Source organism: Bactrocera neohumeralis, unplaced genomic scaffold, assembly GCF_024586455.1.
Source record: "Bactrocera neohumeralis isolate Rockhampton unplaced genomic scaffold, APGP_CSIRO_Bneo_wtdbg2-racon-allhic-juicebox.fasta_v2 ctg4002, whole genome shotgun sequence".
Taxonomy (NCBI): domain Eukaryota; kingdom Metazoa; phylum Arthropoda; class Insecta; order Diptera; family Tephritidae; genus Bactrocera; species Bactrocera neohumeralis.
In genome coordinates, this window is record NW_026091135.1 from 1 (window position 1) to 20,457 (window position 20,457).

Here is a 20,457-nt window from a genome sequence, read left to right on the forward strand (position 1 = left end):
GCCTCTCTCTATGTCCGCTCAATTCACGCATCCTGACGTCGTCCCCGTTGCAACTGTGTTTTTTCCCCTCAAAGAAAGGTACACTTATAGTGATTCCACACAACTAGGTTATCTTTTGCTCTTCTCCCACCTCCAATGGACGTGGCTCATTTGCTTCAGGCGCCTGTCGTGACCTCGGTCATACTGGCAGTGAACGCGATCTTTCTAGTTCTCGTGACTATCGACGTGGTGCACCCCCTGCAAATTGCGTACAGCAGCACGCTCATCTTTGAGGAGCAGCAGTACTGGCGTCTTCTCACCAACTTCTTCTTTATTGGGAAGTTTGGCGTTGACTCGTTCTTCACCCTCATGTGGCTCCATACGACGAGCAGAGATATTGAAGAGGAATACTTCATGGGTCGCCCCTTGGATTACGTGCTGACTGTCTTGGCTGGGATGGGAATGCTGCTGGCGCTGCGTATCACCGGCATTGTCGACATTCCCTTTCTGAGCGTGATGCTTAGCAACACCCTCCTATACTTGTACAGCCGTCTGGGACCCAACCAACTTGTGAACATCTTGGCCATCTTTCAGATTCGAATCCGCCTCCTTCCACTAGTGTTCGCAGCGTTGACGATTATCTCCAACGGCGTTTCCTATACGACGCCATTGCTCCTGTCCAACCTGATCGGACACCTTTTGTGGTATCTCCTCGACATTTTCCCGCGTATTACAGGGTATAGCCCGTTCAAGGTGCAGCGTCATCTGGAGCAACTATTTGTTCGCAGAGAAGGCGCTCCTGCTCAGACGGCTCTCCCAGCAGCAGTGAACCAGCCTCTGTAAGAGGGCGGAACAAAAGGTGCCACACGTGGCCGTTCATCCCAGCACGCATCACTAGTGCTGGTGCTAGCTCAAGCGCACATACACACACCTGCACAGATGAGGTAAAACATCAACCGCACAAAACGCTTTTTCTCTGGGCTTTTGATGAGAAAGCGCGTTGGCGCGCACTTCAATGAGTTTGTACCAACTTTGGACGCCTGCGTATCGCAGCAACCTTGTTCACTAACGCGTGATCTTACGAGGGGACCCTTAAAGTACAAACAAACAAAAAAAAACAGAAGGTGAGCTTGTGATCAAGCTTAGAACAAAGGAATGAGTTTTTTCGTACTCGAGTACCTGTCCGCAGAAGGCACGCATCTGCATGCGTGTGCATTTTTTTTTTGTGTGTGTGTCTGAGGCTTGTATTCGCTTTTCTCATTTGAAGCATTTTGGCTCGACCGTTTAGTCTGCCAAACCCCCTTTCCTTAGGCTGCAAAAGAAGCACACAATCCACTTCTTTTCTCATTTGTTCTTTGCTAACTATAGAAAAACTCCTTTTTCAGTTTTTTTTTTGTTGTCATGTCTCGTGCTTTTTTGGAACGGTGCCCTAAAAGGCATCTATTGCTTCACATGGATATCAACAAAACAATCATCCAGGTGGACATAGCGGGTGGCAGGACGATGGAGGATGTACTGAACAGTAACGCCGCGGCTAACGTCTACGGCAAGATGGATGAGTCTGGCAAATGGCACGCACTCTTTGGGCCAAAAGACAGAAAGCTGTCGCCCTCTGCATTGAGCAACGAAGAACCCATCACGTACGACGTGTACATTGACAGTCTTCACTGCGAGCCACCAGGGATGCAGGATCTTCCCAAGAAGGAGCGGAGTGCGGTGTGGAAAGGCGTGACTGACCAGCGTAAAGCTGCAACGCAAAAGTTCACCTTTCCGGGTGAGGTGAAGAGTACGCTTCGCTTGTGGAGGAGCAACGGCGGTGCCTCACCGCACAGGCTGACCCTCTCAAGTATTACGTGATCATTCCGTCTTTTTTCACGCTGGTGAACGTGTTGTCGGAGCTTGACTGGCCGTTTACCCTCATTTTCCGCACATTCGGCAGTGACTTGAAGGATGTTCTGTTGGAGTGGCAACAGTTCGTGCAGGGCGAACACGCTTGCAAGCCTCGAGGTCCCTTCCTGCAACGCCTGCGGGAGAGCCGCACCACCCCATTGACCGGGTGCATGTACCGTGACAGGGAACGTCTCTTTTTTTGCCGCGGCCCCTGTGTGTCAGCTTACACGTTGGAATCCACAGTTCTCAGTGAGGTGCACGGCGCAAGTGCTGACGTCATTCGCAAGGAGCTCTCCCGGATGCCTGGATTCAACACCGTCCACGCCACGAGCTTTGCAACCTTGGATAACGATCTCGAACAGTACTTTGCTGGATCTGGACACGTTGGTGGCGTGGTTGACTTTTACCCCTCGTGGGCACAAGCCGCTGAGCGGCGCATTGGCGGCAAAGTGTTTCCAATCTCCACGGAGGACGATCGATTCCACGTGTTCTTTGACGACAACATCGCACTAGGTGACGAGCATTCTATCGTGGACGTCCGCGACGCGAAAACCGGGGAGAGCGTCTTGGGCGTTGCGCGAGAGGAACCGTTCTGTGTGCCCGTCAACGCATACCGGGCCATTACGGATGAAAACTACTTTGTGGAAGCGTTGGCTCACTGTTTGGAGTTACAATGCGCTTTGCCAAAAAAATGAGGCAATTCACAAATTCCCCAGCAACAAAGAAGCCAAAAAAAGGAAACACGATCAATGCTAAACGTTTGATCCTGCGAACAGCCAAGAGACTGCGAGGTGCCAAAGGGAAACTTGCGAGTTGGCTTCTCCCCGAGTGCATTCCTTGTACAGCAAGGTTGGCAAACAAGCTGCCTCTTTATGAGCGGTTTCTTTTTACCGCAATGCACTTTCATCTCTTCGCTGCTGCCGCTTTTTTTTTTTTGTGTTCTTCTCCCTTTTTTCTGTTTGTGGTTACACTAGCAAGGTCACTGCTGGCTGCGGAGGCGCTGTAGCTGTTTCCATTTTTCACACCTATTTGCTTACCCGCAGCGCAATGACGGAGTACAAGAAGCTTGTAAGTCTTGTGGACACGTTGAAAGAGAATGTAGAGGTGCTCTATGCCCAGCACGACGCCAGCAACGATGCAAACGAAGAAGCAGGCTCTCCTTCGACGGACGCCTTGTTTAGCGTGGCCAGTGCAGTTGGCGCAGCTGTCGGTAATGGCGCTCCGCGCATCGCGAAGATTGTTGCGAGGGCTCGTGAGACCGATCCTAATCGGCAGATTTACAGTGAGATGATGTGTGGAAAAATCGAAGACTTGTTCGACAGCTTTGTTGCCGCAGTTTACCGGCTACTGTACGAGTCCCCGCTGGAAAGAAGGGCACAAACAAATGTGAAGGACGATGAGAACCAGGGGGACGAGCTTGCAGATGAACGAGAGGAGGCCGTTAGGGCAGCCGTGCTTGAGGGAAGAAGCCTTCTTCTTGAGGATTCAGCTGTGCTGGCAGACATTGAGAGGAAGCACGACGCGGAGCTGCTGCGTCGGGCGGCGGCGGAGGCGTGGGCTGGCCGTGTAGCGGAGGATCTCTCTCAACTTATTCTCTTTGAGCATCAGAGCCGCCAGGTCCTCGAGGCCGAGGAAAAGCAAAACCGCACATCTCTCGTCGAGAAGAAGCAAAGAGACAAGGGGATGGTGCTTGGAATCCTACAGCTGTTGGCCGACGCAAAGCTAGGCGTGGAAATGACCCGGCGCGCCAAGGAAAAAGCCTGGCTGGCCGAAGCCGCCAAACACGTCAAGGTGGATGGCCTCGTCGGCTTCTTGCCTCGTGCATTCCCCACCCTGCGGTGCGCGGTCGCTTTACTGAACACATCCGAACGCTGTGCTCGGCGCTGTTGCTGACTCCCGAGGATGGTAACATTCGCCGTCTCCGCTGCAACAATCAGCACATGATCGAGGACTACGGCCACTGTTGCCTCCTGGTGTGCCCGTCGACTGGTGGCCACGAGTCCCAGTGCTGCAGGGGTGTGAACCAAGCAGCGGAGATGGCCTGGTGCCTGCTAGGCTACCGCGTACAGTACACGGCACACAGCAGCTGGGATGTACCGGTGTTACTGCAGTCTGGCAAGCTGCAAGATGCAAAGATGCCTTGCGGCGGCGCCATCTCGGCGCATGCGTACAACTCCTTGGGCTACGAGGAGTACTCGGAAAGACTCTTCGAACTCAGGGAGCCTAACCCCGCTACCGAACCCGACCTCTGGATGGAGTGGTTTGACAAAGTTGGCAGGATTGCGGCTCTTCTCGAAAAGCCAGTCTGATGGTTGGGGTGCCCGACTCTATTCTGGTGTGTCTGGATTTTGTGCTGCGCTCATCCTAGCGCAGTGTGTAGGGTCGACAGACCAAACGCTTGGCATAGCAACACCAACAGCAACAATAAAAGAGGTTTCATTAAGGACGTACATGAATCAAAGCGCTAGCCTTTCACTGGCGTCAACAAAAGTCAGGACTTCCTTTTCTATGTCATGTAGTTGTAAGCTACTTCAGCAGTGCTTTTTTGTTTTCCTCTCATTCGACCTCGTCAAAGCTTAATCGCTTCTCACCTCCACTTCATTCTTCTTTTTTTTTTCTTTTCAGAAGTTTTGCACCTACCTTTTTTGCAAGCGTTGACACATCTTTTTCTTTTTCTCTTCTTCTTGTGTACAGCGTTTCGTTGCTTGTTTACGGTGTGTGTCATTGATTCCGCTTGCATTGATTGTGCTTTCTTTGAACGGGTGTCATTTCATCTCTTTCTTTTTTTTTACGTTCATCTGTCAGCTTTTTGTCACACGCAGATACCATTTTTTTTTCCCTCTTTCCCACCTTTTCACTTCTCCTTTTTTTTTTTCTGTGTGTAAGCGTCTTTTCAACACTACTCTCACCCATTCACGCTGAGAACAAAAACAGTGTTGACGTGCCAAAAAACCACTTCTTTTTTTTTCATCAGACGTGTTTACCCTGTTGGACAAAGAACACTTTCTATTTCAAATTTTTTTAGCGACTCTTGTTTTTTTTTTTCTCGCGCACTTGTATCATAGCACCCGTTTTTTTTTTTCTCTCATCCATAGTTGACTTTTTTTTTGGTATTCAGGTTTTCTTCTTCTTTGTGTCTTTGCTTCTTTTCTCTCTCAAACAAACCTGATATTTTGCGTTCTAAGGCTTTCTGAATAGCTTGATCTTCATTCCATTGTTTCATATTCGTTCATACGCGCTTCTTTTTGGGGACTACACAGTTGAGAATAGAGCGCTGATGGCTACGAGATCAGTCATTATCGGCGCACGAGACACGTTGAAACCTACGTTGCACAGCGAAGTAGCCTTGGATGGTAGAGGATCCCCAGGAACTGGTGGTGTGATAACCCCGACAAGGGCTGCCAAGAAGTTTAGCGACAAGCTCACTTTCTACGAAAAGCGGGAGATAGAAGGCTACCCTGAGGTGTACTATGTTGGGCAAAACTGCAAGAGTAAGGTGAAGGCGCCAACGTCTGGCCCGAACGATGGCTACGACACTGATAACGGGGAGTACGTGATCGTAGAGGGCGACCACATCGCGTACCGCTACGAGATTGTTGGCCACCTTGGCTCCGGTGCCTTTGGCCAAGTTGTGAAAGCCATTGACCATGCAACGGGAGATTGCGTCGCAATAAAGCTCATCCGCAACAAAAAGAAGGTTGCAAATCAAGCCAAGACAGAAATACAGATTTTGGAGCACATTCACGACAAGGACCCACTTGGCAAGTACAATGTTGTGCAGATGTTTTCCAACTTCACGTTCCGCTCGCATATGTGCATCGCGTACGAGCTGCTCGGCACCAACCTCTACGATCACATGGAGCAAACGCAGTTCTACCCCATGGCCATCGCCTCGGTGCGGAAAGTGGCCGCGCGCATGTTAGTTGCGCTGACATTTCTTTGGAAGGAGAACATCATCCATTGCGACCTTAAACCGGAAAACATTCTGTACAAGACCGATGCCTCTAGCGACGTTGTAAAGGTAGCAGACTTGGGCTCCGCATGCTACGACTCGAGTTGCGCGTACACCTACATTCAATCACGGTTCTACAGAGCCCCAGAGGTCATTTTAGGGCTGCCGTATGGACGGCCCATCGACCTTTGGAGCTTTGGCTGCATCCTGTGCGAGCTCGCCACGGGCTATCCCCTCTTTCCAGGCGAGAATGAGAAGGATCAGCTTGCGTGCATCATGGAGTACCTTGGGAAGCCTCCTGGTAGCATGATCATGGCCGCCAAAAAGAGACGGCTATACTTTGAAGATGACCTCGAGCCTAAAACCGTGCCGAACTCCAAGGGACGTCTGCATACCCCAGGAACTAAGACGTTCTCCTCGTTCGTTGGCCTAGACTGCGATGATGAATTCATTAGCTTTCTCGATCAATTCTTGCGCTGGGACCCTGACGACCGCGTGCCGCCTAGACAGGCCATGCGCCATCCATGGATCGAGGATGAGTTTGTCTTCACAGTGCCGCGCCCGCTGTCGAGGCTTCGGCCCCGCGCAAGGAGGTGAACGAGGTGGCAGTGGCGGGTGGGGCGCAAAAGACAGCGACCAAGGTCGCAGAGCCGGCGCCTGCAGTCGATCATTCCGTGAGGGGAGTGACCGACACAAAGAGCGTGGGCACAAAGGACTTCTTGAAGACGAGTGGGGGACTGAGCTCACCAAAGCGTTGCCGTCTGGCGATGCTCACATTTGATGCTGGAAACGGAGATTCTGCGAAGAACAATGCCGGTGAGTCTCGCGATGGCCTTGAGGACTCTGGGTTCTCAGAGAATGCCCGCTCTCTTGTTGTGGCGGATCACCACAGCGTCAGCATCTCCGTGCCCCCTAGCGTGCGGCAAGCTAAGCTGTCGAATTCGCTGAGTCAGTCCGGCGGAGGCGAGGGTGGTGGTGGCGCGAAACTCACCAAAGACGCGCAGATAGGTGGGGCGAGCGGTGCAGCGCCGAACAAACCAGTCATCCACCTGTCCCAGGCGGCCCTTGCGAACGGGAACGCGAGCACAGCGACAAAAAAGTCCAATGCCCCTCTTTGGGGCCGAGTCCCCCTCCGCAAGTCTGTCACCGAAGCAACGACGGACAAGCATACCCCAAAACACGGCGTCAACGGCAGGCGTGCAGCCCAGAGCCCCCATGCCTGCTGTCGCGCTCGACCCGTCTGCGTTAAAGCCCAAGGCGGTGTGCAACTTTCAGCCACCGGCTGGCCAAGCACGGCAGCTGAGCAGCGTCAACCATGCGGCACCAGCTCGCCCGGTGCGTGGAAACAATCATGCTGTGGCGGGCACCCGTGTAAACCAGCAGTCAGACAATGATGCGGCGGAGAGCACACACAATAACTACACGAACAGTTGCAACGCACGCACTGATGTGGCCTCTCTTGTCAGACGGTTCGGTACTAGCATCTATGACAGCGCTAAAAACGGGGGCAGGAGATTTTCCGCCCCGTCGGCGGAGGATCGACCGGCAAGACCGTACGCGCCGCGTGGAGAAGGAGCCAAAACGGCTTCTCTGGTGAACTCGACAAATGGGGACGCCACGAATGGCGACCGGCGCGCAAGTGTGGCACTTCCGCCCATCACTTCTCACAACTCGCCAGTCCCGGTGTCGGCAGCAGCCGTTCCACGTCCAAGTGTCAGCAGTACCAATGGCAACGTTGTAGCGCGCGGCGGGGTTCATGAGGGTACGTCGGTTCACTCGACGAGCCCGCTGAACGCACGGCGCCACGAGTACGCCCGGCAGCGGCGTGCGCGCGTCTTGTGCGGCACACCGAAGCAGCAGAAATTCCTGGGCCCGGTGCCAACAGCATTTCTACCCACTTGCCCCCCATGTAGTCACCACGAAGGAGTCTCTCCTTGTTGCCTTTGGTGGAACTTTTTTCCCAGTTTACGACACAGGGAGTTATGCTATTTCAGCGCTGTTTCTCGAAAAGCATTTTGCACAGGTTTACTCTCTGCTGTTCAAAGCGGGTGAAAGCACCCGGTATCATGTTCACCAACGTAGAACTACACTTTTTCTTGCTTTTTTCCTCGAATTGGTCGTGTATTGAGAATACGAACACATCACTGTTTTCATTCTTTTTTTTTTGTCTGTTAACTCTGTTCACACCTGACGATGCCAGGACTACCTTACCGTAGTATCAAAGTGCACGTTACCTCCACACGAAGTGGAAAGCCAAAGGGCTCTGCATTCCCTCCCCAATTGCGTACAACGAAGAGCAGTACATGAGATCGACTGAAAAACAGGCTGCTCTCTCTTGCTGGAGTGGCCTTCGTTACTTCGAACGCTTTTCCTCAACCCGCCAAGGCGTCGCAGTATTCACGTGTGGCGTTACCGTGGAAAACGAGTCAAGCCGATTGGCTGCTGCGGTGGGAGGTGGATGCTGAGGCGGTTCCTGGCTCTAGCGGTGCAGCGCATTCGGTGGGACGTCCGTGGATCCGCATCCAGGAAAGCGAAAGGACTCTTACGAAGGCGACGCTCAGGGAGAGCAAGGTCCTCAACGTCCTATCGCGGGAGCTCGATCACGGGATTCCGGTGCCACTCCTCCCACTTCAGCTCGAAGGCTGACGTGATCTTGCAGTAGAGCCGAACGCAACACGCACCAATTAAAAGTGCCACTTGCGGGAAGAAACGCTTCAAGAAAAAAGAATTGCAATCATTCATACATGTTTTCATGAGCATTCTTTAGGTGAGCTTCCAGTTGCCAGCACATGCTTTTCTTCTCTTCCTCCTCTCTTTCAAAAAAAAAAAAAGTCTTCGGACTTTGTGTTGCATTGACTCTTTTTTTTTTTGCCTCTTTCATCTTCTTGATCGAAAAGAGATGTGTCTTTATCAAAGTTCAGTGACACTTTTCTTTTCTTCTCTTTCACGTCTTTTCTCTTTTTTTTTTTTATGTGTTTCAAAGTTTTTTTACCATTTTTGATCTCCCTGTTCCTAGTGCGCAGAGCGACGCGGGAGACCCTTTTTTCGCTTTCTCTTTTTTTGCTTCCTTCTTTCTCACTTCTTTAAAAAAAAGTTCATTAGGTTTCAATTTGTCTTCAACGCCACTGTCTTTGTTTACCGGCATTGCCCTGAGCTTTCGAGTTGTGTGACACATCTTTTTCACTTTGTGCTTTCCGGTTGTTACCCGCCGATTTTCTTAACTTTTTTCTCTTTTCACTTTCATGACATGGTCCATTCACCTCGCTAGCGTGAACTGTACTTCTCTACCATCTTTACTCTCTCTTTTCTCACAGAGAAGTCTGCAGCAAAAAAAAAAAAAAAAAAAGAGGCTACTACAGCGCTACGGTTTAATCGGCAACTCCCGCCGAGTGACAGTGTGTTCCATAGAGCTTCCTGTGCTCCTGTGTCGGGTCTATGGTGCTGGGCACCCACCCTTTACAAAGTGCCGGATCTCCGCTCCCCCGACCGGCCAACAGGAGCCGCAGCGTCCAGCGGATGATGGCCGCGCGCGTGTGTACAACTCGTCTTGCACGTCTCTCGTCCCTTTGAAACGTTTTTCTAGTGTGCGTGTGCTGCCACCCGCCTCCACCGGTGAACGGCACGTCTGCTTTTTGCTCATTTCCTACCTCACCACGCCTACCAACAACCATTAGCAATACAAGGATGTTAACACGCGCCCTTTTGCGGCCATCCAGCAAGGCGGTGGGGGAAAAGATGTTGGCCCGCCGACTCTATGATAGCTGTGCATCGCGATGGTGCCGCGGCTGCGCAGAGGACGCCGTCCGCCCGCGTTCGGCGATGCTGATGATCGCGGTGGCGAATGCACTGTGTCTTACCACCTACGCACTCATCACCAACTGGATTTATGAGGGCTACGTGGATCTGTGGTACGGCGTGTACGGTGTTGACGACGACGAGGAAGACGACGACTAAAAAGCAGCAGCAGCAAGCTTCTTTCGGTGTCAGCCACGATCTCTGCAGTTTTGTGCGCCGACTTCACTATGACTCGCTTTCTGTCTTTTTTTTTTTGTTGTTCACCTTTTCTCCGCCGAGTCTGCACGCAGGAGTTCGGCTGTTTTTCCAACGTGCTTTGCTTTTGTCTCTTACTCTTGAGACAAACAAACAAACAAACACACACACACACACAAAGAACCTGCAGCCACATCGCTGCAGCCACGTTCACGGTACGCCATTGAAAAACTGAAAAGGCAAATGCAGGCCTCTTTTCAGGGTTGTATTGGGAAGTAGCCGTTTGGTAGACCTACAAACGTCTCCGTCATCACGCTCCTCGACACAATGAAAAGGGGAACGCTCTTCTTCTTCTTTTTTTCCTTCACCGAGAGCATTGAAGAGCCTATTCAGTTCTCCGAATCCACATTTATTTTACCCTTTACGGCTTTCTCTTTTCTGCCTGCTGACTGACTTTTGAAGGGGAAAGCTCTGTGAAATGTCAACGGGGAAAGCCGACCTTAGCATTAAGGTCCTGCTTATTGGAGATAGTGGTGTGGGCAAGTCTTCTCTCCTCTTGTCCTTCACAAGCGGCGCCTTTGACGAGGACATCAACGCCACCATTGGCATTGACTTTAGGGTGAAAAAGGTTGAGGTACTGGATGCCCACCTCGGGCAGCGAAAGCAGCTAAGTATGCAGCTTTGGGATACCGCGGGCCAGGAACGGTTCCGCACGTTGACCAGCTCTTACTATCGCGGTGCGAACGCGGTGGTGCTGGTGTATGATGTGAACGAGCCGCAGACTTTTACCGGTCTACAAGAATGGCTGGAGGAGGCTAACGCTTACTGCCGCAGTGAGCGCGACGAGGACAGCGTGATCTACCTGCTGATCGGCAACAAGGTAGACCGCTGCCCAATGGAAGGTGACATGGCTGTGAGCAAGGCGACTGCGCAGAGTTTTGCTAAGCAGCACGCCATGCTTTTTGCCCTCACGTCTGCCAAAACGCAGGTTGGCGTCGCGCAGGCGTTTGATGAAGTTGCCCGGAACGTGTTTGACAAGCTGAGCGAGATGGAAAGTATGCAGCGTGGGAGAGGGACCACCCTTCGCGATGAGGACCTCAACAGCGGTGGTGGTGGTTGCTGTTAGCTGCCATGCCCGACGATCCTAGAAGTCAATCTTTTTTTTTCTTTTTTGCTGACACCAAAACACCGAGATAATGAGTACGATGCTGACAGAACCACCCTTCGTGACAAAAGTTGATGCTTCAGAATCGCAGCGTCACCGTGATTGGCAAAGACGCCTTTGCACGGCGAGGCCTACAAAAAGCGACAGTGCGGCGAGAGGACGTTTGTCGCGTTGAATCGTGAACTGGGTCTGTTGACACTCTACTGGAGCGTCCATCATTTGCTTTTCTCTGTTTTTCTTTCTCTCTCTCTCTCTCGCACCTTTACCTTTTTCTTTGGAAGTCAATTACTTCAGCAGCGGAGTTTTGGGTGAGCACTCTCATTGGACCCTTTGAAGCAAAGAGCCTGACATCCCGACGCACTCGCGCAACTCCCGCAGCGACTAGCGCGTTCAGACGCGAATCACAAACGAGCCATTATGTCCAGCCAAGACGAACGGGCAAAGCAGTTCAGGGAATCAGCCGAGGCAAAGCTTTGTGGGAACCAACTTGTGAATGAAATCGCAGCGCTACGCCGGTTTCTCTTTCGCAACCAAGAGCACCGGTTTACCAAGGCGGCACAGTGCAATCTCTACATGGCCATCCTTGCGCATCACACGAACCCCGCGTCACAGGACGCCGGGAGCGCCGGTGAGCCACCCATTCTCAAGTTGCTCGACGACGCGCTTAAGATGCCTTTCACCGTGTGTTCACCTCGTCGCAGAAGGACAAGCTGCTGCAGCCGTATTGGTCCGTGCTTGGGCAAGAGGGAAGCGGCACCAACGCCGCAGGCCCATCAACATCGGCGCACCGCGTGAGAGTGCTGACACTCCTTGATGCGACGGAAGAGGGAAAAGCGAAGGCTTGCTTTCCCTCATGCACGACAACGGTGACGAGTACGCCGGGCGTGTGGCAGTCTCGGATACCGCGGTACTCGCAGAACTGCGTGATGCATTGACAGCGGCGCGTCGGTTGCAGTTACGATTTCGGAGAGCGTCGACAACGGGGAAACGATCTTTGACAGCTACATGGTCGAAGACGGTTGAAGGACACGATCACCGCCGATCAGGCACGAATCCCAGTTGTCATTCGCCGACGGTGTGAAGCTTCGTAACAAAACAGCAACAACAACAACGAAAACCACTCCACTGCGAGACGACAATTTGCATGCAATGGGAAATGCACCGAAGCCGCTCGTTTCTGCACGTAGAAAACGGAGAAGGCACAAAGTGATTCATACTGTTGAAAAAAGAAGAGGAAGAAAAGCAAAACACCCACTTCGATTGTTTGTCTCTTGTCTCCCACAACCAACGGTTTTCTCACATTTTCACTCCTCCAGGTCGACTTCCCTTCACGGAGCTGCACGCACCTGTTTGTGCACTGCCGCTACAAGAACTACACCATGCAGAAATGGAGCGGCTGCTGCTTTCCTGTGCTCTCTTTTCTGCACGTGCCTGGTAAGATGTCCCATCCTCTGTGGTTGATGATGGGAACAGCCTTCCGCGTCGAGCCGCTTGGCGACGGCTGCGCTGGCGATGAAGAGCCGGCCACAACTGCCGTTGGTCAACAAGATCGGCCCTCTTCCTGAGTGCCAAACACACATTTGCACCTTGGGATTACACCCAAAACAGCGCGGACCTAAAAATCCCGGAAAACTACCGGAAGGCGCGGTACGTCACGGGCAGAATGTACGCGTACAACCTCGCCACAGGTGACGCCACAGCCGCGCAGAGCGAGGCGCTGAGCATCCTCTCTGTGCACCCCACGCTGGACGTGGCGCTGCTGTCCCTGCGCCAGTGGCCACCAGCTTCCCTGGTGCAGACATGTTCCTGCGTGCGCCCGCTCTGCCATTGCTCCCGGCTGCGCGGGTTTTGAAGAAAGACACTGCCGGCGTTATTGAAGGTTTCCGTGGGACGGGGCGGTTTGGAGAGCTGGACACCTTTGACCCTTCCTTGCTGCAAAAGCTGCCATCAGCCGATCGCGACGCGTTACTGAAGGACTTGCAGAATGTCGAAGGACGACAGACACGCGCGCGCACACCACGGTGACGGTGCTCGATCCGCTGGGCGTATGCCGTGGCGTCGGGGAAACGCATAGTGCGTGCTACCACGGCATGTCAGGCGGCCCGCTGGTGGTGCAGACTGGGGAGACGGCGTGGCGACGTCGCCGCTATACTGGAATTCTCTACGGAAAGCACCCGGACCATCCACAGTGTATTGGGTACACCCCAACGAACGCGTTCGCGACGTGGTTCAGGAGGCCGTATCGCGTTTTGCGAAAAACAATGCACGCGACGCTGGACCGTAGATGCTCCGAAAATGGCACGCTGCCATCTTCATGCATTAATGGACTCTGAAGTCCTTGAATGGTGAAAGGAAAGAACTCTTTTTTATGCGTCTTGCAGGCTCCCTGAACCATTTTGTGCTGACCCGCATACACACACACACACTCACACACAGAGAGCACAGAATACATTTCCATATTTTTCAAGCACACCTTGGCAAAATAAGCGTCCTGCCTGTCTACTGACCGTTGAGAGTCTCGCTTGCATCTTTTTTTCATTCCATCATCAAGGTGAAGCAAGGAAAAAAAAGGAAAAGGAAAGACACACAGACACACGCTCTTACAAGCAACTAACGCATTTTTCTTTCCTCCGTGATACAAGGCTGCCTGCCACTTCGTCATCGAATTTTTTCTTTTTTTTTTTTTTTGTGCAATACTCATTATCTTCGTAGACCCTTTGACGACCACACGCCAAACCATTGACAGGGGGAAAAAAGTCCAGCAGGAAAAGCACATCGCTATGCCGCCAAAGAAAGCCGCACACCAAAGAAGGCAGCCTCCAAAGAAGGCCGTTCCCAAGACTGCTTCAAAGCGTGGACGCGCCGAGCCTTCCGCATCCGCTCCGGCCAAGGCCGCCAAGGCCGTCGCTGCCTCGACAACAGCCTCGTGCACTGTCCGTCCGCCGGTAGACGCACATTGCACCTCCTTCAGCGGCCAAGTTGCCTTTGATGCCCAAACAGGGGAACCGTGGGCCGTGAAGCTAAAATCAAACCAACATTGGGTCGAACAACAACAAGTTCTATATTATCCAACTTATCGAGGGTGTTGGCGGGCGCTTTGCATACTTCACGCGGTGGGGGCGCGTTGGTGAGGTTGGCCAGCAAGCACTCGTTGAAGGCACTCGAGTGGTGGCGGAGCAGGCGTTTGAGAGGAAGTTCAAGGACAAGACGAAGAATGACTGGAAGACTGTCAGGGACAACCACGCCGCCTTTGAAAAGGCAAGCGGCAAGTACGACCTCGTGGAGACGGACAACACAAACAGCGACGGGGCTGCCGCGGCGGTGGCGACCTCAGCCACCGAAGCCAGTGGCGGCGAACCCAGCAAACTGCCACCGCAACTGCAGTCCATCCTCAAAGTCATTTTCAACAAGGATATGTTCAAGGCAAAGATGAAGGAGCAGAACATCGACGCGAATCGCATGCCTCTTGGCAAACTCACCAAGTCACAGGTGGAGAGAGGTTACGAAGCCCTAGAGGCGATTGAGACGGTGATCAACAAGCGCACCCGCAGCGCTAAGGATACTGCTGAGCTGGAGACGCTCTCACCTCTCCCGCTTCTACACCATCATTCCGCATGACTTTGGACGGCAAGGGCCGCCTGTGATCAACACGGCAGAAATGGTGAAGAGCAAATGCGAGCTGCTGGACATGTTGAACGATATCCAGATTGCCGTGGCCATGGATGAATCGGTTGCCGCCAAGAAAACGGTGGAGGAGAACCCAATCGATCAGCAGTACAAGGAGCTTGGCTGCAAGCTCGAGGTTGTCGCCCTGGAAATCTGCCCGAATACAAGATCATCGACACATACAGGAAGAAACGGAGGGATATCGCAAATGGATCGTGCGCAACGTCTTCCGCGTCGACCGTCCCCAAGACAAGGCGCGCATGGCGGAGAAACACGCCAAGGAAGGCGGCCGTTACTTGCTGCACGGCACGAACATCGCTGTCATTGCCGCCATCCTCAAGACTGGCCTTCGCATCATGCCTCACTCCGGTGGCCGTGTGGGCAAAGGCATCTACCTCGCAAGCGAAAATGGGAAGAGTGCGGGTATACAGGCCGACACAACAACACTGGCATTATGTTTTCTCGTTGAGGGATGCATGGGTGACAACATTCATCGAATCACAAAAGACGACGGCTCGCTGAACTATGAAAAAGTCAGAAGCTTGGCGCCACATCAGTTCTCGCGTGTGGCGTACAGGAGCCAGATCCCCAACGGAGCATCAAGATGAAAGGTGAGTGGGGGTGACATCACGGTGCCGCAGGGAAAGCCCATCAAACAACCCTCGTACAGCGGCAGCAGCTTCTTTCAATCAGGTACTTGGTCTACGAGGAGAGTCGAGCCAGGATCAAGTATATGTTGGAGCTGGAGTTTACGTGATTCGTTTCCTTTTTTTTTTGAGTTGTGTGTGCGTTTACTTCACCACGTGCGTTTGACTGTCGAGGCCGCTCTTTACTGACACCCCTTTCCTCTCCTGAGAGTAGGAAGAGCAAGAGTACTTTTCCCTCACCCCCGTTTCTTTTCCGTCACCACTCCCCCATCCCCTCTTGCTTTCTTTGCGTTCATTCAATTGCCCTGCTTTTTGTCCTTCTGTTTGCTTGGTGTGGACAACCGAAAACTAAACACATCAGCTGTCACAGCACCAGACGACATTTCCAACGTCTGATTTTTTTCTTAAAAAAGACTTTTTTTTTCATCTAGAGAGAGGCTGCGTGTTTTGTTGTCAGGCGTAGGCATGATGCGGTGTCTTTGTCTGTTCTCTACAAAATGCGCTTTGCCTTTATACACTGAGCACTGGTTTTCTCTATCATGCTTTCAAGAAACGCGAAGGAAGAGCCGTACAGTGTTAATACGAACAGGGAGAGAACGCTGCCGCGTGCGAAACCTCAGGCTATGAGTGATACACTCTTTGCACGTACGTGACAGAAATAAGTGTGTGTTGCACAATCCAGCAGTATTTGCGCGTTACCATTTCTTTGAGGCCAGTTTCACCAGTGGCATGTCGGTTTCCACCCCTCAAAACCTCAAAATCTCAGCCCTCCTTTTTCCCACCTCCCCGCACTTCAGACACAAACCCAAACGCAAATGCAGCGGAGCATTTTGTCACGTTTCCGTGCAAGGAGTTGCCTTGAATACCATCTGTTCCGTTCAGGGGGACTCGTCGACCAAACAGATGTCTTTGTATCTCCTCCTGTGAAAATGAAATGTGTTTTTCCGCCACCACTATTTCCTTGTCCCTTCTGCACTTTCTCCGTTGCGTCTTCTTGCTCCGTGACAGCGTACTGGAAGCAATAGAAGTCTACCTCGACTGCTCTTTTTTTTTTCCTGTACGTTGCGAAAAGCAAACTAGCGTGTTTCTTTTTTTTGTTTCTCATTGTTTTTTTTTCTTTTGTCGTCTTGTAGTTGTTCTCCAGGCTCTCCGTGACCTGTGACGTCGTCTACCCGCTTTAGCGTTATCTGAAGCAAATTCCCCCTCTGTTTTCCTGAATTGCTTTACATACCCGCAAACTCGGTCCTCGCATAGGGTTCTACCGAAGCTTTACGTACGAGACGGCACCTGTCTTCAGAATCGCACAGGGCAGCCTTTCGCTTTTTCCCTCCTTTTCGTTTTTTTTTTAGTCCATTACACCTGCTGTTCCGCGGGGTTCGCGAAGGCTGGCACGATAAACCGTCGTTCTCCGGTAGACACATCGCGAATCCCCCAAGCAGCACAAATGTCGGACAACCCGGAGAATGTGGCACGGTCGCTCTTCCGCTTGACCTCTCGCGGTTTTACTTAATGAGTCACGTCGCAGGGTACTTCAAGGAGCCGCTGCCGCTAGCTTTCAGCGCCGCGAATCCGCCATGCCGAAGCCTGGCTGAAACCTTCGGCAATGAGCGTCTCTCCAAATCAATCTTACCCATATCTCAACCTTCAATTTTGCCAACCACTGCGGTGTTGGGCTGCGCGAGAAGTACAACATCGTGCGCGTACCGTGCGCCGCCTTTAACCGCGTTGCCTCTTCTCGCAGACTGAAAGGCCCGCGGGACAGCGGCCTCGTGCTGTTGCTGGACCCGCCCTCCAAGAACGTCACGAGCGGCTCGACGGCGAATGCTGTGGTCGTACACTCTACCGACGGTGCTGCGGTAGCGGCAGCCCCAGCTTCGAGGTGATGCCCTGTCCAAGGGACGATGTTGTGGTGCGTGATCCGGTGGATCACACCTACCTCTTCAATACCACCGCGGTGCCTTCGTTGGAGGGACTTGGCGACTTGGAGGGCGTGAGAGGTATGGACGTCGCCAGGGGTGCGTGCAAAACTACCTGGACAGCCTCACCGATTGCTTGTGCAGCAGCAGCAGCAACAGAAGCGGCGATCGCACCTCCTTTGACGTGTCAGAAATTGTGCTTGTGTTCCTGTGGGTTGAGCGTGAAGAAGGGGTTGACGCCCATCGAATGGCAGCGCAACACCTCGACCACGCGCGTTGGTGGCTGGCCAGACATCGGTCAGGCACGCTGCTCGCTGACAGCGGCCCTGCACCAGTGTTTTTGCACGTCTACAACGGCGGCGAAAGGTCGCTGTTCCATTACCTTCTTTCCTCCCTTCCAGCCGTGAACGGCATCATGTGCATTCACAGTCCATGGTTCACACTTCCGCCGTCGCCTGCGGCCGATGGCGCCATCCCCCTCATGCCTGCAAGCAGGAAAGAAGACCCTTTCTCTCCCCACGACGATGACACGGAGCAGTACACAGACATTGGTACCGCCCTCAGCCTTTGCGACGGGGATAATGCGATTCACCATCTGGCCTCTCTGCGGTACTTTGGCGTCTCGGCCACACCTCTTACCTCAGAAGGACTAAAAAAGCTGCTGGGCCGCCTGCAATCCTTGCGACACCTCGCCATCTACCTCAACTATGCGAAGGAGTTCCGTACCATTGGATGCCTTGGCGAGCTGAAGCATCTGGCCCGGGTGACGGTACACACGTGTCCCAGCATCACCAGTCTCCACGGCATTGAGTGCAGCACTTCGCTGACGGAGATCAACTTGACCAGCTGCATCAATCTTTCCTCTATCACGTCACTGGTGACCTTGCCTACGTTGCGGTCGCTGCGGATCAACGGCTGTGCAGCCGTCGCACCGTCCCCCTTCATGGAGGCCATTCTGTACTCTCCTCCCGCCTCTTCTTCTTCTGACGAGGGTGAGACGAACCGCCGCGCTCTCCAGCGTCTTAGTTACCTGCAGCTCAGCGAACTGGACAACAATTGCGACAACCTGTCGGCTCTTCGTTTCCTTCCTCTGTTGACGGCCCTTGACCTCCACTTGACGGCAACGGACAATAACGCAGTGGTGGTGATCGCGAAAAACTGCGTGCATCTACAGGCGCTGTCGTTGGCGGAGTGCTTTGTGATCTCCGAGATTGAGCCGCTGGCGGCGTTGCCGTACCTGTCGCATCTGCTGCTGCGCAACACTACTATCAGTGACGCAAGTCTCCGGCGTTTCTGCGAAGGAGTACCGCCGTCCCTCCGCGTGCTGGATATCAGTGAGTGTGACGACATCACCGACTGCTGCTGCGTAACCAGCATCGAGACGCTGACGCGGATCAATGCGCAGGGAACACGCGTTACGGCTGAATCTGTCTATGAGCTAGTGAAGGACACCGTGACAATGGACAATACACCGCGAACGATGGGCGTCTCGTTGGAGACGGTTGACCTGCGAGGGTGCACGCAGCTGAAGAATATCTCTTCCTTGTTCGCTGGGAGGCGATAATGGCGCGATGGCTCTTTCTGCCCTTTTTCACTCCGCCATGGCAGCCTTGTCTTACCTGAGAGTTTCGTTTTACTGTGCCTCGCAACAAGCAAACTGAAAAGCATGCAGCGTAAACGATCTCCTCTTGTCCCACCGTGCAGAACGATCTACGCTTCATTCACTAGTGCCCCGTTACTGGCACGGACTCCGCACACACACACACACACACACACACAGACACTGACACACACGTTATGACGCAGCCGTCTTCACGGAACGCTTACACGTCGTTTTTCTCACTCAGCCATATGTTTTATCTCAGGTACTCGTACTGCAGTCATTTCTGTCGTGCTTGGCAACTCATCAACGCATGCACAGAGGTGCATCAAAGGGTCGTTCACTTTTCCCACTTGCTGCGTGATGGGAGGCAGGACTTCTGCTTATGCTGGACTCGTTCCAGTTCTCAAAACTTCTTTCGTTTCTTCTGGCAGCAAGTTACCTTGCATATCGCACCGTGGACATTCCTGCGATTGCACACTGACAGGCGGCTCCATTCTTGCGAGACGTCTCATTTCATTCTTTGCTTTGCGAATGACTACGGAGGTGTTTCTTTTTCATTCTTTCTCTCTTCCTACTTTAACCATACGCAGATGCACGAACGAATCAAACGAAGACAAACCGTCAATTGCAGGCGGCTGCTACAGTGCAATTCTGCCCTCAGGCCCCACAAGCAACCAGAGAGCTTTCCTCTCTGAGCCCTTAATTCGCTGCTTTTCCTGTTGGTTTTGCCTTCACTTCGTTCCAATCATTGAATACGAAAAGAGTGCACGCAGAAGTTGTCCGTGCTGTTTGTCTAATCTTGTCTTGTTTTTTTCCCAACCTCATTCCTTGCTGTATAATCGCTTGTGCTTGACGATAAAATCCTTCTTGATCAAACTGACGTCAGCTTGTCGTGGCGCGCTGCAGACTTTTTGTTCTTTTTTGTTCATTGCGTAAGGTTGATAGCTCCTCATCAAAATACCGCCTTCCACACGCTTTCGCTCTACTCGCTCACGCACTTGTCTAGTCGCTGGTCGTTTGCGGCCTCCATCTCGTTTTTTTTTGAAACAGCAGCAACGACGACAACAAAGTAAAACGTCGCCAACACCGTTCATTTGAATGCCGCCAAAAGGACGAAGGCCACCCGCCAAAGGGAGGGCAAAAGCCGCACCAAAGCGAGCAAAGAAGACGGCAAGGACGGAGACTGAGGAAAAGGCGTCTTCCTCGTCTGCCACAAGGGAGGATGAGGTAATGTCAGTCACCAGTGATACTACCGGTAGTGACACGAGCAGTTGTGTAAGTGTGGATTCTGACGGTTCGCTTTTTGAGTGCCGTTGCCGTAAACCCACCGCGCGCGGCCTTGGTCTGGCCGCCAAGAGAGAAGCGCGGAAGCGATCTCGCTCTGAGCATTCCGTAGCAGAGGTCAGCAGCACGGATGCGGAGGAAGGCAAAAGGTGGCGTTGCCGTGGAAAGCGGGGCCGGCATCCGAGGGCTTGTGGGCAACAGTGGCAGTTTACCCTGGATGGGAAGGCGCCTTCCCCCGCCACAAAGCAAAAGCCAGACAACGGGGAGCTGCCTCCATCCTTTCCAGCAACAAAGGCAACTAAAGGGCACAATGGGGAAAAACGCCGGCCAACCCCAAAGCTCTCTTTTGGAGCACCTGCATTACG

At 52.8% G+C, this 20,457-nt stretch overlaps 6 protein-coding genes across 6 annotated transcripts; all 6 read left to right on the plus strand.

Annotated features, from left to right (window-relative positions):
• The first annotated feature begins 1,482 nt into the window (after nt 1-1,482).
• On the plus strand, nt 1,483-2,564 carry LOC126767096 (uncharacterized). The gene is made up of 2 exons (XM_050484703.1): nt 1,483-1,832; nt 1,919-2,564. The coding sequence occupies exons 1-2, from the start codon at nt 1,483-1,485 to the stop codon at nt 2,562-2,564; spliced, it is 996 nt and encodes a 331-aa protein (XP_050340660.1).
• Nucleotides 2,565-2,916: 352 nt separating this feature from the next.
• LOC126767091 (uncharacterized) lies at nt 2,917-3,762 on the plus strand. The gene has a single exon (XM_050484697.1). The coding sequence runs from the start codon at nt 2,917-2,919 to the stop codon at nt 3,760-3,762; it is 846 nt and encodes a 281-aa protein (XP_050340654.1).
• Nucleotides 3,763-5,146: 1,384 nt separating this feature from the next.
• On the plus strand, nt 5,147-7,215 carry LOC126767092 (dual specificity tyrosine-phosphorylation-regulated kinase 2-like). Its single transcript, XM_050484698.1, has 2 exons — nt 5,147-6,373; nt 6,415-7,215. Exons 1-2 carry the CDS (start codon nt 5,147-5,149, stop codon nt 7,213-7,215), a joined length of 2,028 nt encoding a protein of 675 aa, XP_050340655.1.
• A 3,074-nt stretch (nt 7,216-10,289) lies between these two features.
• On the plus strand, nt 10,290-10,937 carry LOC126767093 (ras-related protein Rab-18-like). Its single transcript, XM_050484699.1, has one exon. It carries the CDS (start codon nt 10,290-10,292, stop codon nt 10,935-10,937), a length of 648 nt encoding a protein of 215 aa, XP_050340656.1.
• A 1,702-nt stretch (nt 10,938-12,639) lies between these two features.
• On the plus strand, nt 12,640-14,594 carry LOC126767094 (protein mono-ADP-ribosyltransferase PARP3-like). The gene is made up of 3 exons (XM_050484701.1): nt 12,640-12,778; nt 13,689-13,921; nt 14,034-14,594. Exons 1-3 carry the CDS (start codon nt 12,640-12,642, stop codon nt 14,592-14,594), a joined length of 933 nt encoding a protein of 310 aa, XP_050340658.1.
• Nucleotides 14,595-17,620: 3,026 nt separating this feature from the next.
• On the plus strand, nt 17,621-18,769 carry LOC126767095 (putative adenylate cyclase regulatory protein). The gene has a single exon (XM_050484702.1). It carries the CDS (start codon nt 17,621-17,623, stop codon nt 18,767-18,769), a length of 1,149 nt encoding a protein of 382 aa, XP_050340659.1.
• The last annotated feature ends 1,688 nt before the right edge of the window (nt 18,770-20,457 follow it).

Bases quoted from the DNA above. Each gene is read 5' to 3' on its own strand.
- LOC126767094 (XM_050484701.1), top strand. From the start codon at position 12,640: ATGTACGCGTACAACCTCGCCACAGGTGACGCCACAGCCGCGCAGAGC. The intron at 12,779-13,688 runs GTTCCTGCGTGC...TTATCTTCGTAG, and splicing joins AGCTTCCCTGGTGCAGACAT to ACCCTTTGACGACCACACGC. The intron at 13,922-14,033 runs GTAGACGCACAT...AACAACAACAAG, and splicing joins CGTGCACTGTCCGTCCGCCG to TTCTATATTATCCAACTTAT.
- LOC126767091 (XM_050484697.1), top strand. From the start codon at position 2,917: ATGACGGAGTACAAGAAGCTTGTAAGTCTTGTGGACACGTTGAAAGAG.
- LOC126767093 (XM_050484699.1), top strand. From the start codon at position 10,290: ATGTCAACGGGGAAAGCCGACCTTAGCATTAAGGTCCTGCTTATTGGA.
- LOC126767096 (XM_050484703.1), top strand. From the start codon at position 1,483: ATGGAGGATGTACTGAACAGTAACGCCGCGGCTAACGTCTACGGCAAG. The intron at 1,833-1,918 runs GTGATCATTCCG...CACATTCGGCAG, and splicing joins CTGACCCTCTCAAGTATTAC to TGACTTGAAGGATGTTCTGT.
- LOC126767092 (XM_050484698.1), top strand. From the start codon at position 5,147: ATGGCTACGAGATCAGTCATTATCGGCGCACGAGACACGTTGAAACCT. The intron at 6,374-6,414 runs GTGCCGCGCCCG...CCGCGCAAGGAG, and splicing joins AGGATGAGTTTGTCTTCACA to GTGAACGAGGTGGCAGTGGC.
- LOC126767095 (XM_050484702.1), top strand. From the start codon at position 17,621: ATGTGCATTCACAGTCCATGGTTCACACTTCCGCCGTCGCCTGCGGCC.